General features: G+C 48.4%; 1 protein-coding gene across 1 annotated transcript in view; it reads right to left on the reverse strand.

Moving 5' to 3' along the window:
• Window positions 1–18,150, reverse strand: part of Kif6 (kinesin family member 6) — a 312,499-nt gene that overhangs the window by 54,285 nt on the left and 240,064 nt on the right. Inside the window, exon 15 of the mRNA XM_057751369.1 lies at window positions 16,713–16,768. Coding sequence (XP_057607352.1) covers window positions 16,713–16,768 — 56 coding nt within the window. The remainder of the gene's footprint in view (window positions 1–16,712; window positions 16,769–18,150) is intronic.

The raw sequence follows: 18,150 nt of genomic DNA on the forward strand, positions 1-18,150 counted from the left end.
AGAGGTGACTCAGTTAAGAGCACTTGCTGCTCTTCCTAAAGACCCGCGTTCAGTTCTCGGCGTGCACATGAGGGCTCACATTTGCCTGTAACTTTGGTTCCAGGTCATCTGATGACCCTCTTCCGGCTGCGGGCACTGCATTTGATACATAAACACATGCAGGCAAAACATTCAAAAAATAAAAAGAAAGAAATCCTTAAAAAAAAAAAAAGAGTTATAAAAAGACTTTCTGAGTCCCCTGGCTGTGTGGGGCATGGGCCGGCTGCTTCTTCCTGATGCCTACTCTGAGGTCTGCTTTCTGGTGGCCCTTGGCTCTGGGTCTGCCGCTGTTTATAGTGGGGTTCGGACATATGAGTGCAACCTGGGCAAATCATCTGTAGGAGCCAAAGAGGGCCGAGCATGAGGGCAGGAGCCAGAGGGAAACTGGGGACCGCAGTGGGGGTGCAGAGCCAGAGAAGGAGAGCTGGTCTTCAGGGACAGCTGGACAGTGAAGACCCAGAAGCCGTAGAAAGCAACGGTGGAGGGGATGTGGGCTCTGGGCACGGCCACTTGTTACCAGCATCCCTTGACTACTTTTAGTTTCTTCATTAAAACAGGGTGCCAGGAGGCTGGGGAGACATTGACTGGAACGATGCTTTTGCTGGTGTGTGTGGTGCTGGGATGAAACCCAGGGCCACCTGAATGGCGGGCAAATGCTCTACCACTGAGCCAACCCTCAGTCCTGTTACTGTGGTTCTTTAGTATACTCATCTGAATCCCTTTTTTGGTGAATTTGGAGCATGTGTTGTACAAGCATGAAGGCCTGAGTTTGAGCCCCAGAACCCACGTACACAAACAAATAAGGCATGGTGGATGCTTATAATCCCAGCGCTCGGAAGGCACAGACAGCCGCCCCCGCTGCCCCTCCCCCACGGTCTCCCTAGCCAGCCAGCCTAGCCAACTTGTTGAGGTTTACACCAATGAGAGATGATGTCTTCTAAAACAGGTGTATGGCACCCGGACTGTGAGAGCTAGACTGTCCTCCATGCTCCACACACATGTAACCGCATACACATGTTCACACCAACTTTTCAAGGTTGTTGCAGATTTAGAAAAAGCAAACCAAGTATTCAACACTGTCTCGAATGTTATCTGTGTAAGCTGTTGTCATGGTAATGTCTGCATGGAAACAGGGACCTCAGGAGAGGTTCAGACTGCCCGAGGCCTTGATTCTGTTACAATAAGGTGTGACCTTTGCATCGCCCCATTCTTTTTGATGGAGACAGCTCTCAGGCCTAAATGAACAGGATATCTTGAGCCCTGCAGGCTTCCCTGAAATGCCTCCATCCCCCGGGGAGGACACACTCATTACAGTGGTCCAAATCAGGGGTCCAATTCAGCTCTCATTTCCCAAGCCTCTCTGCCTTCTGATGACTTACCCTACAGCTCTCATTAGTAACAGGGCCTTTCACAGTCCTTTGTAGTCAAATATGATTGATTTCTATAATTGGAAGCAAATGGCTTTTTAATAAGCTTGCTGGAAATGCTGGTGTTTAATGGTCCTGTTTCCAGAGCCTGGGATCATTCTGACCCTCAGCCTGTTACTTTCTTTCAGAAAACAGACTTACTTAGTTTTGCTAAAGGTTTTCCAAGGAGAGCGGAAAGAGGGGAGGTGGAAGAGGACCTAGCTGCCATAGTGCAGGAGCCAGACTTCCAGGAAGTGATGCTTTCCCTCCTTCAACACAAGTCCTTCCTGCATGCGACTCTAGAGTCTAGCACAAGCAGCTCTCTTTCAGAGTTCAGGCCCACCGAGTCTTGCCTGGTCACTTGCGGGACAATAAGGAAACAGAGAGCTAGGGCTAGAGCTAAGAGGCAATGCAGGTAGATAACTCCGGAGTGCAGTTGTGAGAAAATGGGGGCGCTGAGGGGGAGGTTGGGGTACAGCCAAGAGCTACTGAATCCACCTACCAAAGGTGCAGAACCGTGCAAGAGGGAGGACATGACACGGGGTTGAGTCCCGCATCTGGGGAGTCAAAACTCCAAGGGCTGACAGCTCCTCCTGAGCAAGAAGAAAAGCAGACACAGTGGAGAAATTGCCGTGGTACACAAAGATAGCAGTGATTTATGTGTGAGCTTTGTGTGGAGAGCAGGGAAGAGGAAACCTGAAACCTCACCACGTCCAAGAAAGGATGGAAGTGAACGTTACATGACAGAAACAATTAGGACAAATTGGCGGTGCATGAAATACTCTGTGTGTGTGTGTGTGTGCGCGCGCGCGTGTGTGTGTGCACGTGTGTGTGTGTGTGTGTGTGTGTGCGCGCGCGCATGTGCTGGGAATAGAACCCACGGCCTCGTGCATTATAGGCAAGTACTCTACCATGGAGTCATACTCTCAGCCCCGCCATTACAGTTCTTTGGTGTACTGGCTTTATGATTTCCTTTCAATAAATTTATAAACATTTTGGGCATCTTTTTAGATTTACTTGCAGACTCAATTTTGTATTTCATAATCACACTTAATTCCTTCATTATGAATTTTTATAACACAGGGAAGAACTGTTTCTTCATGGCTAGAGACAGATGGACAACTGCACTTAAGAATTATAAGATGAGGAGCCAGGCATGGTGGCAGCTGCCTACAATCTCCTACTCAGAGAAGCTGAGCTAGGACTGTGGAAGTTCAGGGCCAGTTCTGGCCATCCAGTAAGACTCCATCTCTGAGTGAGTGAATGACCGAGTGTGGCTAGGGGGTGCGGGTGTCACACATAGAGGCCAGCACCTGTCTGCAGGGGGTGCGGTTGTCACGCCTAGGGCCCAGCACCTGTCTGCAGGGGGTGCGGGTGTCACGCCTAGGGCCCAGAACCTGTCTGCAGACTATGTGGGTGTCACTCCTAGGGCCCAGAACCTGTCTGCAATGCTCGCAGCAGCACCAGTTGGTTTCTTTGCTCATGAAGCCCATTTGTCTATCTGCTGTTCCAGGAGGGGACCAGGATCACTGATCTTGGGAGGACTGAATCTCTAGTTTCAGATTTCTCCAGGGGGGGGTCCAGATATTATCTTTGAGGCAAACACAGCAATGTTTGAGACAGCCACTCTAGCAACCCTCTTGAGGTCTATACATGATGCACAGCAAACATCCACCATTTCCTGGGGGAGATTCTAAGAAAGAACTAACCCAGGCACAGGTGCTTTGGGACAAGACTTAGGTATGTAGTTCTGGATTCTGGGTTCAGAAGCAGAGACTGCAGCAGGACACTGAAGAGATACTCCTACTCCAATGTCTGCACTTGAGGTTGCAATGGCTGACTTGATGAGTAGAGTTGGCTGGACTTTACTACCCAGATGCTCCATCCAACTTGTCTACGCTGCTATTTAGATCAGCAGAGGCTGGGGCTGGCGAGACAGCTCAGCAGGGATAACACCCTTTGTGCAAACACGAGGACTTGAGTTTGGATCCCCAGCATGTTTGTAAAAGTGGGGTGTGGCGGTGTGTGCCTGTGAGCCCAGTGTTAAAGGGGTATGTGGGGACAGGAGATTCACTGGGCTCCACAGGCCAGTCAGCCTCACTAAATCAATGAGCTCCAGGCTCAATGAGAGACCATGTCCTAAAAAAGAAACAGTGGAAAGCAATCGAGAAAGACACCTAACATAGACCTCTGGTCTCCACAAGAACATGCACAAATGTGCACTTATATGTACATGTACACACCCCCTCACAAACATGTACATATAGCACACACACACACACACACCAGATTTTAAGTAGAGCTGATTACTTCCATTAGCTGGCTGTAGGCCTCATTTGATGAGTTGAAGACATTAAGCAAAACAGAAAATAAAAGACTGGAAGTGCCCCCAAAGTAGACGAAATTCTGTCTTCAGGCTGCCTTTATAGCATGAATTGCAGCAAACACCTCTCTGGTCCCCCATCCTCCGGGCTTGTAGCCCTGCGATCTAACGTCCTAACCCTCTGCCTGTGTCCACACACATCTGCTCTGCTCTTGGGAAGCATTTTAATGTGGGTGGAGAGGCTCAGCACCTTGGGAAAGGAAGGGGACCATGGCGGGTGATGAGCAGGACAGATGGACAGGCCTGAACTCGGTCTCACTTGCAGCTGTATGAAGGCAGTCATAAGAACAGGAAGACTTAATGAGCTGGCACAAGAAACTATGACCCATGGCGACCTGGGTCTGTCTGTTTATGAGCATTCTGAACAGGATATACTGGCTTTTTCTTTTTATATATTTTTTTAAGCCAGGGCCTACCTGGAGCTGTCCTGGAACTTTCTATATAAACTAGGCTGGCTTTGAAGACACAGGGATCCACCTGCTTCTGCCTCCTGAGTTCTGGGATTTAAGGCATACATCACCCTGCCTGGATGAGTTCCTAGTTTTGGAAAATGATTTATGCACCATCTTGCCCGGGGCTACAAGTACAATGTCAAGGAGAGTGTGGATATGTTAACAGGAGCTTGGATTCCCAACCCAATGCGAGTGAGACCCATCCAGCTGAGATCAGGTAGGGTCCCGAGGACAAGGCAGTGATGAAGCACTCCACAGCCCTCCGTGCGCCCCGTGCCATTCTCTGGGAGCATCCTCAGAATACGCAAGCATTTAGGAAATCTGCTTGGTTTCATCAGACGTGGTGACCAGGGACATTATTAGGTCTTTGGTCCTTGTGGTGCCACCAGCAATGGCATCACCAGAGGCCAGTGTTCCCAGCAGGTGGCAGCCCTTGCTGCATGGAAGTGAACATGGAAGCCAGTGAGGAAGGACTCTGGGCACAAATCTCAGGATATTTTAGGGGAAGGACCTCTCAGGAACCATCTGGAGACTTATTTTGAAACGAGCGAACTAATTTCCAGGGGCAAAGCCAGAAGGACTTTGGCCATGGTCTTTCGGGAATAAAAACGAGGGACAGCTCTGGCTGTTGTGGGCTGGCGGTGTCTGAGACATGTGGGAGTCATCGGGAGAATTTCCTTCAGAGCTGTCACCCCTCCAGGAACAAGAGCAGGGTGGCTTCTTGGGGCAAGAAGGCCGTGCAAACTGGGAAAGGCACGACATTCTTTCAAACAGTCAAGATGATTATGTTCCTGACGCATGCCAACCCCAACTCACAAAATGCTGAAGAAATGAAATCTGGTTGAATGTGTTCCTTTTCACCCTTCTTAAAAAATATCAAAAGCTAATATTTTGCAGACAGCACTCTACTGGCCACGCTGGCCAGGCCTCATGGGATCCAAAACCAACACACCTGATCCAGATTTGGTCAGCACCGGGAGGCCAGAGAAGCGTCCAAGGAATCTTAGGATTGTTCTTCATCCCATGGGGCTTCACGGGCTTCAAACTGAAATTGCTCTTGATTAGGGGTCATGCGTGGTGAGGGACAGGGCTGTGCTGACGTGGGGGAAGGAGTGAAGAAGTGAGGGAGACAAGCTCCAGCTTCCTTTGTGGGGTTCGAGCTGTGTCCCCGAGACAGAACTGTCCGCCTCATACTCGGTAAAGACTCAGATCACTTCTCTTCACACCCACGGGTGTCCGTGAGGAGCGTGCTGTGCATTTCTAGTGAGAATGCTGTGTGCTGGGGCAGGGGTGAAGGGAGCTAAGATGTTTTCTGGACAGATTATGTTTGACGTAATTGTTTTCTGTACTACAGAAATTACTGGTATCTGTTTTCCAAGGGTCACCAGAATAGCGTCCATTGAGGGGTGTTATTTTTAACAATGTGGGTGTGTCTTGTGGAACTGAATTTACCACCTGGCTCTCAGCAAACCACCTGAGATGCTGGTATGAAGGCAGATGATGGGTAAGCTACAGCTGCCCAGAAGACAGAACGGAAGACCTGGGTAGCAAGCAGAACCCCCATTATTAACAGTTCTAGGACAACAGCTCCTCAGGAGCTGTCACAGGAGCCTGTCTTCTCAGCTCACCTTAGTTCAAGTCAGGTGGCTCCATCTATAGCTCAGCTTGCTCCCTGATTTTTCTTCTTATTTGCATTTCTAAGTTGCAGGGGTGGGGACAGCTATCAGGTTAGTGTGGGTGATTCATCTGGGACATGGTCCCTGGAAAGACCGAGAAGGAGCGTGAGTTAGTGGAGTGTGTCGGACAGGCTACCAGTGAAGAGGGCAGTAGCAAACCAGTCATCATCACGGCCACTGCACTGGAGACACCGCCCACAGCTGTCACCCCTAAAGGGAGAACTGGGGTGCATATACACTGACTACTGACCGCCACTGGATGAGGTGCCAGTGGCAGCCTGCCCTGTCGGCGTCTCTCAGCAGACCAGCACATGCTCTCAGAGTATGGGCAGCACTAGCAGACGAAGCTCCACCAGTGAGAGCATGTACTCCACTGAAGGGCCTTGAAAGGCTTCATTTCTTGTTCTTTGTTCTCCTTGCGTATAAAAACTCACCACAGCACACAGTTAGTAAGTCCCCTACAGAAGAGCTAACTCTTTGGGCCTGGAGGTAGGGAAGAGAGAAGCAGAGGAAACAAAATGATTTCTTAGGGGCCTAGCTGGTGTATTAGGGGTCTGTTTTTTCTTCAGCTGGGCAGTTGAGGGGTGGTTGGAACAGTCCCCAATTCTGCACCAACTGACCAAAATCTTTTAAAAATAGAGTATATTTCATTTATTATTTGACAATCATATAGTTGATCATATCCACTCCCCATCAGACATTCCCAATGTGTGCCCCCTACCCCTCTCACTATCTTTCTCTCTCACCTGCTGAGTTCAATTAGCGCTGTCTGCTGGAAGGCTGCCTGACCTGGTTGGCCTGATCTTGCACAGATAACCACAGCCCCGGTGGGTTCCTGAGCTCATAAACACATGCTAAGATGATGCTGAAGTCTAGCAAACCTCTTGATCAGTGGCAGGCAGATCCCTGGAGCTCACTAGCCAACTCAGTCTAGCCAAAGCGGTGGCTCTGGGTTCTGTACACCTCAGTGAACTTCCAGATCATGGTTCTTGCCCTTCTTAATGTTGCAACACTTTAATACAGTGCCTTATGTTGTAGAGATCCCAACCATAAAATTGTTTTCATTGCTACCTAATAACTGTAATTTTGCTACTGTTTTGGGTTATAATATAAATATTTGATATGTAGGATATCTAATATACAACCCCTGTAAAAGGGTCATTTGACCCCCAAAGGGGTCTTAACACAAGACTGGTGCTCTTGACCACTGAGCCATCTCTCCAGCCCTCATGTTGTTGTTCTAGATCTCTCAATGGGTTGAGGTGAAGCTAGACCCATCACACTCTTCTCATTAAGGTATAGACTATTTTGCAGTCTTCAAGCATGGACCTCAATCTTGCCTTAGATTGCTGGTACAAGCAATCGATATGTTTTATGACTTGTCTCTTGTCTATTGAGCTTGTTTTTCATAATATCCATTTCTGTACTTGCTTCTTAATCTTTTGCATGTGCCTTCTAAGGACGGAACGTTCAGGCACACCAGTGCTTGCTGAAGAGTGACCACTGGATTCCAGCCACTCAGCAGGATTCTTTGTAGACTTCAGCATCCCCTCAGCAGGTCTTTACAAGCTTTTTTTTTTTTAACAAAACACAGCACAAACGTTATTCAAGGGGGTGGGTGAGAGGGTCTGGAGGGCAAGGGTCCCTGCCACTATGACGACCCCCTGAGTCTGACTCCTGAGCCCCCAGACAGAAGGAGAGAATTGACTCCTACAAGCTGCTCTCTGACTGCCCCACATGCATGAGCTGTGGCAGAGACTCATGAGCACAAAATAAATACACGAATAAATGCAAATCATTAAAAATCATTCAAGTATCAGGGATGAATGATGTTCTCTTTATAGGTTAAATCAATCAAATCAGTCTACTTGGTGGTAAAACTCACAATTCAGTAGTAAAGTCATTGAACTCTGGTCTGGCAATGAATTTAACCATCTGTATGATGGAGTTATTTGTTCTTATAGTGGCTGTTGACTATAATGCAACTCATGGGAATCCACCAGCTCCCTTAATGTTTTACTGACAGTCTTTGCCATGCCGTTTATGGGGACTGCCGTGTTACGGTGAGGTAGAGTAAATAGCTTCCCAATTTAGAATAACTTTAAAAAATAGGTAAACAAGTCTCAATCACAACCCCCACAATACTTTAAATTTTTTTATTAGTAAATAGAGAAAAGCAACTATCTCAAGTTTCTTCCAAAACTCTTTAGAGAAAATTAAAATAAGGTCCAGGCTGGAAGACAACATCTGCTCCCTGTTCCATAGACCACAGCCGACACCCAGAACACATGGAGAGCCACAGTGACCCACAGAAGAAAAGCTACCTGTTCCATAGACCAAGGCCAATACCCAGAACACACGGAGAGCCACAGTGACGCACAGAGGAACAGCTACCTGTTCCGTAGACCAAGGCCAACACCCAGAACACACATAGAGCCACAGTGACGCACAGAGGAACAGCTACCTGTTCCATAGACCAAGGCCAACACCCAGAACACATGGAGAGCCACAGTGACGCACAGAGGAACAGCTACCTGTTCCATAGACCAAGGCCAACACCCAGAACACATGGAGAGCCACAGTGACCCACAGAGGAACAGCTACCTGTTCCACAGACCAAGGCCGACACCCAGAACACACGGAGAGCCACAGTGACCCACAGAGGAACCTCACGACCCATGAAAAAGGCCAGCTGTTGGGAAATGCAAATTGAAACAACAATGACGAGCCAGAGCTTTGTTCTCCAGCTGGGAGAACTGCCACGGCTGATACTGTCACATTCAAGTAACCGCACAGGAAATGGTGCTGCGGCACACTGAGGGGGGATAGGTCAACGCAGCCCCTTGGGTTGACAACCAGGGACTTGGGAAAATTAAACATGAATAATACTGTTTCTGCCTTTCCTGCTATATCTTGATATCGCCCCCCCACACTAACATCTCTATACACAAGTGCATGCAATGGTTTTATAGAAAAATGGGGGCTGAAATAGTTGTCATACACAAGTCGTTTGATGGATCACTTAATTCACCACCAAAACCAAATGTGACACCCATTTATAAATGGTTCACTGAGAAAACAGTATGGAGCAACACGTGGATAGTCTCATTTGTAAGCTGTTTGTCAGTTTGTCTGTCTACCTCTATTATCAACCAACCAATCTTCTACCTATCATCTATCTCTATACCCATATTATTTGTCTATCATAACGTTGGCCTCCCACTTACCTACCTAGCTACCATCTAGCTACACATGTGTCGAGGATGGAAAGAGATATGGATGACTGCACGGGGCTGCACCCGCTGGAGAGACGGCACAGGCAAGGAGGAAGAAGGTGTTTCCGTTCCCATGCTCAGACAATCCTCTTCCTCCTACTTCCACCTTTCACTTCGATTTCTGAGGCTTCTGTTATCTTCAGGTAGCCATCATACAAAAATATTAAAGAGAAAATTCCAGAAATAAGCAACATCTGAGTTTTAAATTGTGGCTGCCCTCACTAGTCTATAGTATAGTTTTATAGTCTAGTGCTCTGGCCAATCTGGTCCAGGCTGAAACACATCCCTGTTGTATATGCTGCCCACCCTTCGTCATGAGTCAGCGTTCTGCGGATCAGCTAGGCCAGTGCCGCACTGCAGTGTGTGTGTGTGAGCCCCCTCCCCTCATTCTACTCCACGATGGTTCCCAGACGCAAGGATGACGAGGCTGTGGAGACCTCTTCATGCTCCTGTGTCAGTACAGGAAGGATGGCAAGAGCGGGGCAGAGCTGGCCTGAGTCCGAGCAGCCTCGTCCGGCAGCAGAGCCTGAAGAAATGCTGAGAACAGCGGCTATGACTGCTCAGCCCCAAATGGGACATCACAGGAGAGGCTGGCACCACTCAGAACTGGAAGAGCTGGAGATGGAAGGAGCACTATAGAGCACTGTTATCAGCTGTGTCACAGCTGATGACATGAGAACACTCAGCAGCAGCAGCGGACACCAGCACAAGACCACCCGGGACACGACAGCAGGAGGTCATCAGGGGTGGGGGACGAGAGACACAGGACATGACAGCAGGAGGGGGTGAGAGACCAGGACACGACAGCAGGAGGGGGGATAGAGACACAGGACATGATAGCAGGAGGGGGGATAGAGACACAGGACATGATAGCAGGAGGGGGTGAGAGACACAGGACACGACAGCAGGAGGGGGTGAGAGACCAGGACACGACAGCAGGAGGGGGTGAGAGACACAGGACATGATAGCAGGAGGGGGTGAGAGACACAGGACATGACAGCAGGAGGGGGTGAGAGACACAGGACATGACAGCAGGAGGGGGGATAGAGACACAGGACATGATAGCAGGAGGGGGTGAGAGACACAGGACACGACAGCAGGAGGGGGTGAGAGACACAGGACACGACAGCAGGAGGGGGTGAGAGACACAGGACATGACAGCAGGAGGGGGTGAGAGACACAGGACACGACAGCAGGAGGGGGTGAGAGACCAGGACATAACAGCAGGAGGGGGTGAGAGACCAGGACACGACAGCAGGAGGTCATCAGGGGTGGGGGACGAGAGACACAGGACACGATAGCAGGAGGAGGTGAGAGACACAGGACACGACAGCAGGAGGAGGTGAGAGACCAGGACACGACAGCAGGAGGGGGTGAGAGACACAGGACATGACAGCAGGAGGGGGTGAGAGACCAGGACATGATAGCAGGAGGGGGTGAGAGACCAGGACACGACAGCAGGAGGAGGTGAGAGACCAGGACACGACAGCAGGAGGGGGGATAGAGACACAGGACATGATAGCAGGAGGAGGTGAGAGACACAGGACATGATAGCAGGAGGGGGTGAGAGACACAGGACATAACAGCAGGAGGGGGGATAGAGACACAGGACATGATAGCAGGAGGAGGTGAGAGACACAGGACATGACAGCAGGAGGGGGTGAGAGACCAGGACACGACAGCAGGAGGGGGTGAGAGACACAGGACATGACAGCAGGAGGGGGTGAGAGACCAGGACATGATAACGGGAGGGGGGATAGAGACCCAGAAATGACAGCATGAGGTCCTGCTGCACACTAGTGGCATGCTAACTAACTTCCCTCAGATGCAGCTTTTTTATCTGCACCCAGGACATGACAGCAATCACCACTGTACCTAGGACGCAGTCTCCCTGACTCTCTGGTCTTAAGTACATCCTCAGACACATGGTGGTATGGTGGTCTCCTTTTTTTCCTTCAGACATTCAGACAATTCCAGATTTTAGGATGTCATCATGCTACTGCTGAATTCTCTTGCCACTGGCCACCCTATAAGCTTCACTCAGGCTGCTGCCCAGGGCTGTACTGTGTTTCCCATATAAACTGACTGGGCTGGGCTTTTGTCTGCTGAGGCCTGATTGGAGGTGGCGGCTGGATGTGTCTGATGGCATCTCTGCCTTTTAAGTGAAGCGCAATGGCAGACTACTGAGCGGCTGTGCTGAGCGGCTGTACTGAGCGGCTGTGCATTTCCAACAGGTTTCAATGAGCTGTAGCGTAGACACTGAACTAGAGGAAGGGTCTGGTCTAGAGGTCACGTGACTAAGTGAAGCTGGTAGGAGACTGAGGCTGTTTCTACTATGAGTGGATTGGCTGCCATGCAAGGCAGAGCTATCTTGGCCCTGTCTGTTTTCTCTTTTGAAAGCTATTGGGTGCCCTTCAGTAAAAGATTTATTTATTTTCAGATGGTTGAGTAGGAACACAGCAAATCCTCTGCTATGTGTGATTTCCTGTCTAACACCATTAATGCCCTTACCCTGCTTTGGCCTGCTATCACTCCCCTTCCAGCCAAAAGACAGGGGAACACCTTCCCTCCATACTCTGGGGGGTAGGTCAGGAAGCTGAGCCAAGCTGTGCATTTAAAGACTGCAATAAAGACAGTGCTGAGCTCAGAGGGACCACCCACTCAGGCAAGCTGCTGTCCCCATGGCATCCCGAGCTGCCTGGCTGGCATGCGGTTGACACTTTTCTCTGGGCTTTTTTTCTGATATCTAAATGTTATCTGCTGGCCAAGTTATCTCTGAAGTCCGAGAATGGAAATCATCAGGTCAGTCTGTTATGATGAGATCAAGTCGCATTAGCCTCCTCCTGAAAGACCCAAAAGTGTTTACTTAGGAAAAAAAGCATTTTATTTTAAGGTATTTCATTAAAATGGAAGAGGTAAAGGCAAGCGGTGGTGGTGGCACACGTCTTTAATCTCAGAACTTGGGAGGCAGAGGCAGGTGGATCTCTGTGAGTTCAAGGACAGCTTGGGTTACACAGAGAAACCCTGTCTTGAAAAACCAAAAGCAAAGCAAGCCAAACCAAACCAAACCAAACCAAACCAAACCAAAACAGCCAACCAAATAAACGGACCAGAAGAGGTATCAGGAAAACTGGCTATTTCAGGGATAGCCTACTTTGCATTTCAGCTTATGGCACACTTCACAGTAAATCCTAAATGAATTCAATGCAAAAATGTTAACACTAGAAAAACTATAAAAATATTTAGACAGGTATTAAACAGATACTTAGCAACGAAGTCCCTGTCAAAATGACCCTTCCTCGGTCTAAAAAACATGGAAGAAACCATAAAGGAAATGATCAGTAGATGTAGCTGGGTAGAATAACAAACTATAACTCTCTACATAAAGACTGGTTAGTATTGCTGGCAACACAAAGGGCCAGTGGTGAGGACCTCTTTGAGAACCAAGAGATTAAGAAACTGACATTGGTCCAGAGAGATGGCTTCTGGTTAAAGGTGCCTGCTGCTCAGAGAGACAACCTGAGTTCAGTCCTGGGACCCACATGGTGGAAGGAGAGAACTGGGTTGCACAAACTGTCCCCTGACCTCCACATGTCTGCCACAGCATGCTCACACATCAAATAAATACTCGTGAAAATGTTTGAGACAGGTTTCTCTGTGGCTTTGGAGCCTGTCCTGGAACTAGCTCTCGTAGACCAGGCCAGCCTTGAACTCACAGAGATCCACCTGCCTCTGCCTCCTGAGTGCTGGAATTAAAGGTTTGCGCCATCACTGCCCAGCATGAAAAACGCGTTAAAGGGCCTCCTCATTATAATCTATTAAAGTGAGTCGGGCGTTGCTATTTCTTTCCTTTGGATACAATGGTAAAAGCCAGCACACAGGAGGTAGGTCCGAGAGTGAAGCTCAAGAGCGTGCTCACTGACAGAGCAGACCCAAAGCTGGAGGACGGAGGAGAACCTGCCCTTGAGAGGCAGAGGGAGATGGAACTTAGTGATGGTTTCCTGGGTCCCAACCACATGCCGGAAACAGTCAAAGAGGAATCTGGAGGGAAAAAAAGAATGTCCCACCCAAACACGCTGCTAGCTTCCTGGGTGTCCACATCTTCTGCTTTACCCTTGCTCATTGCACCTTCTGCTACATTCTCTGTTAACTTTGTTTTTTTAATACAGGGCCCATCAGCCACCAGGAAAGCACTGTGCTACTGAGCCACAACCAAACCCTTCCCCCAAGTGTTGACTGCAGCACAGGCTTGTGAGGACCAGCCCCTGCCATGTCCATTTCCATTGTTTTCTGGCTTAAAGGAGCCTGGAGTGGGGGAACAGGTTCCTGAACTGACAGTCAAACCGCTTCATCTACCTACTAACCAGCTGGTTCCTGGTCTGGTACAGGAGGGACCTGGCCAGGGTGTAGCCGTTCACTGTCCTTTGTTGCCAGAGATGATGTAGCCAATGGTGGCATACTGGGGCAGGAAGACAGATGCCAGGACTCTAAGAAGTGAGTCTCTAAGGCAGTCTATTGTCTACTGTCCCAAGATTTTGAACTCAATGGCATTTTTATAGACAGAGAGGATGGCAATAGAGTGGACACAAAAGTCTTTAAAACATAATCCATGTGACTAAAAATTGCAGAGTATCTCAATTCAGATGTGTGGGACAGGTACACAGAATTGCCATTGCTTCCCCCCAGAGACAAAGACCTGCTCATTTTCAGGGAGAGTCTAAACTGGTTATTTCTCCTAATTTTGATTTCAAGATCAAAGCTGATGTAAGCAAATTATTAAGAAGGACAAAAAGAGCTTGTGAGTGTATGTGCGCGCGTGCACACATGCACGTGTGTGTGCTATGCATATCCATGTGTGAGTGTGCGTGTCTATATGGGGAAGCATGTTGTGCATCAGGTGTCTTCTTTCTTATTTTTTGAGACAGAGTCTCTCACTAAACCTGAAGGATGTTCACTCTCGAGGGTCACCTCTTTGGCTAGGCTGACCAGCAGGCTCCCAGGATCCTCTTGTCCCATGGCCATATCTGGCTTTTACATGAGTACTGGGGATTTGAACTCAGCTCTTCTTTCATTCACAGCAAGTGCTCTTAATCACTGAACTGTCTCTCTAGTACTGGCAATAGTTATTCCCCTAATTAGTTGGCTTCTTAAAGAAAGGAAAAAATAGGAAAGTTTTACCATATAAAATTTGATATTATTTGGCTACTAGTGAAATAAAGTGTCCAGGAATCTCTAAGGATGAAACGCAAGACAGAGCTGTAGGTCACAATGTCAGAGAAAAATGGAGGCAGTGGCCAGGCTACTTGAAGTTTAAACATATGGGTTTGTTGATCCGTAGTTTCTCTCCGTGGGCCAATTACAAGCGTACTCCATGGCACCTGAGCCTGCCCAGAACTGGGATGCAGCAGTGCTGACAGCAGAGCTGAGTCACCACCCCAGCCAAGGCATGGCCCATCTGTGCTGTGCTCCCACCTCTCAGAAACTTTACATATGTGCTCAGATTTAACCTGCCGTGGGAATGATGCTGAAGTGTGGGCCTCCCTGTGGCTGGACACTGCGAGGGCATTGCTCAGCAGTCGGGCTGGGTCTTCACAGCCTGCCCCCCTTGGTCCTCGTGGATCAGGAAGGCAGTTGGAAAGGCGGCTGTGAAGCGTGGATACTGGTTTTGTTTTTACATCTCTATTGGCTGCTTTCTTGGTATAACTGGAAGCCGAAATCTCAGCACCGATGTCAATTCTAACCACTGTTTCCTGAGAAATAAAACCCCGGCGTTCCCTTGCCCAGGGCTTCTGATAGCATATCTGAATCCTTTTCATATTAATCACAAATGCATATCCAGTATGGATAGGTCAAGTGTAGTCCTCACCTCCTAACCCCTTTGAGAAGGAGGTGACCTGGATCTGAGAGGTGACAAATGGGATTGGCAGGACCACTGCTGTTCTCTATTACAAAGACGCATTTGCACAGCAGACTGGAGAAAGGGACCTGGCATGTGCACCTGACTGTGGCCTGGCATGAATACATAGCTGATAATGATAAGGAGAGACTTACCAAAGCTCTGAAACCATTTATAAATATCAATGTACTGTTATACACATGTGTTCATTAGACACAAGGTCTAATATGGAGTCTTATCACCGCTAAGCTGTTTAAGGCGGGAGAAGCATCAGAGACACCCGATAAAGGCTGCCTTGCGGTGAGTACTCCTTCACTCTGCAGGTGCTGCCAGTTCCGCACCTCTCTTTACCTCCACCACCGCAGGTGTTGCTAAACTTCAACTTAATTAGTTTCCCCATCTATCACAGTTCCGTTTCTGTGGCTTGATAAAATGTCCCGATCAAAAGTAACTTAGGGGAGAGAGGGCTAATTTCAGCTCACAATGCCAGGTCACAGTCCATCACAGAAGGGAGTCCGTGTGACAAGAACTTAAAGTACCAAGTCCTGTCACATCCGCACTCAAGAGCAGAGAGATGAATGCAAATGTGCTTATTCCTTAGCCCATGTTCTCCATCCTCCATAGCCCAGGACCTAATCCTAGAGAGTGGTTCCACCCACAGTGGACACCCACTGATGTGATCAAGACAACCCCAACCCTCACTACACACACATCCACAGACCACTTGTTTTAGACACTTCCTTATTGCAACTCCTTTCCTAGGTGCTATCAGATTCTGTAAACCTGAGAATGAAAACCACCCATCACAGCCATCCTAGCTCCTGGGCTCCAGATGGGACACAGAGACTCTCAGTGTAGGTGTGGCTTAGGGTCAAGCTCCGCAGCTCTTTCTTGTACAGTTACAGAGGGAGCACTCAAAGTGGCTTCTGAGGGACAGAAGGGGCAAGAAGGAACCCAGGGACCAGTCGCAAACAGGCAACAGTTGCTTTCTGGAGCACAGAGGCAGAAGGGTCCCCTCTGTGAAGCTGCTCTGTCAGAGAGGTGGGTCTTGGTTGTATTTTGTAGCTTAGGATAAAAGACATTTTCCTCTTGCTTTGAAAAAGACTGGAGGCGTGTGCATTTTTAAGTTTGCCTGTTGCCTTAAGCGCTCTCTTCCAGACAAGCTCATCTGAACGGGGAAGCTTGCGGCTGGGAGAGGAGCACTGGCTCTTTCCGGGTTTCTGGCTTTGGCTTTAAGGATGGCGCTGAAAGTACACGAGTGCCAAAAATGCCAAGCAGCAGCTCTGGGCAGTGCAGCAGTGCTTCACGACCCTTGGAAATACGAGACAGTGCTGTTGTAACTGCACGGCCATGACAGGCTGGGCTACTGCTAAAACAGGCGGAAGCGAAACTCTCTCACTGGGGTATGCCGGGCCAGCAAGACACCCGGTACCAGCTCAGGACAGACACACACAAAGCACCTTGCCAAGTGTGTGCCATGACTCCCTGGGCAGGGATGCAAGCGAGACTTCGTGGCTATATGAAGAAGGCACAGTACCACCACTGGGAAATGGTGAAAGAAGTGTCCAGAATACCATCTGCTTACCAATTTTACTTCTCGTTTGATTTATACTTTCTCCCAGAGCCTTTGCTTCAGAAAATCTGGAGAAAACAAAAACAAAAGCAAAGAATTTTTATTTTTTGCTAGTCATCCTGTGTTACGTTTGAAAAAGGAGGAGACGTCTGAGAGGCTGCAGGGCTGTGATAAAGAAAAGGGAAACATGGAAGAGAGCTTGATATGGTGGCCTTGTCAAGAAAGACTGAAATGTGGGTGACCACATCTACTGTGAACTATCAGTCTCCCTCACAGAGAGTCTCCAGTTAGAGCATTGCCGGGCGGCTAAGTACCACCTGCATGTCCAGAGCACTCCATAAGCTCACAGTGCCCACATGGTGGTTCCCAACCACCTGTGACTCCAGTTCTGGGGATCCAACACCCTCTCCTGGCTTCTAGGGGCATTGTATACACTGCAAGCATGAAGTGCATATACTCTAAGCTGGTGAAACACCCATACACACAAAATAACAATTAAAAAGTTCTTAATTCGTTAACCAATAAATTCAATTTCTGATGCTTTATAGTGCCAGGGTACCAGAATGAAGCATGGTGATAAGGTTTCTCTGCAGTGATCTATCAGCCGTGTGCATTCTTAAATAACATTGCTTTCTTGACACACAACAGTATAGCAGAGGTCAGCCAGTGATGACCAGTCATGAGACAAAGCAGGGCTACTTCCTGGTTCTGTCAATAAAGTTTTATTGGAATGTGTTCACCCATTCATCACCACTTCATCTGCAGTGGCGTGTAAGTAAGTTACCACAGCTGAGTAGGAGAGGCTGTGACAGGGACTGTGTGGCTTGTGGTGAAAAACACTTCTACTACTTGACTCTTTCCAGAAAATGTTTGCTGACTCCTGTCACAGATGACTATTAAACCAGCTTTTAATAATACAGGTTAAGAGAAAAATTCACAATAACCCCCAAACCAGAAATAAATACATCTTGAAATGCAGATCTGTCTTTTCTCCAGCTCATTTTTACAGAGTGAGGTTATAATGTATGCATAAGTACATACACACATATAATAATGTAAATAATATGTAAGATTTTATCCCGATAGTTTTCCACTTAGCATTGTAAGTTCTTTCCTATGTCATTAGGAACTCTTATATTTGGTGGGTAAATACTAGTCCACGAGACTTTGTGCCGGTGCACAGTCAGGATGCCCCTACATTTCCTTCCTTCCTTCCTTCCTTCCTTCCTTCCTTCCTTCCTTCCTTCCTTCCTTCCTTCCTTCCTCTTTCCCTCCCTCCCTCCCTCCTTTCTTTTTTTTTCTTTGATTTTGGAGACAGGGTTTCTCTGTAGCTTTTTTGGTTCCTGTCCTGGAACTAGCTTTTGTAGACCAGGCTGGCCTCGAACTCACAGAGATCCGCCTGCCTCTGCCTCCCGAGTGCTGGGATTAAAGGTGTGTGCCACCACCGTCG

This window comes from Chionomys nivalis, chromosome 19 (genome assembly GCF_950005125.1).
Source record: "Chionomys nivalis chromosome 19, mChiNiv1.1, whole genome shotgun sequence".
Lineage (NCBI taxonomy): Eukaryota > Metazoa > Chordata > Mammalia > Rodentia > Cricetidae > Chionomys > Chionomys nivalis.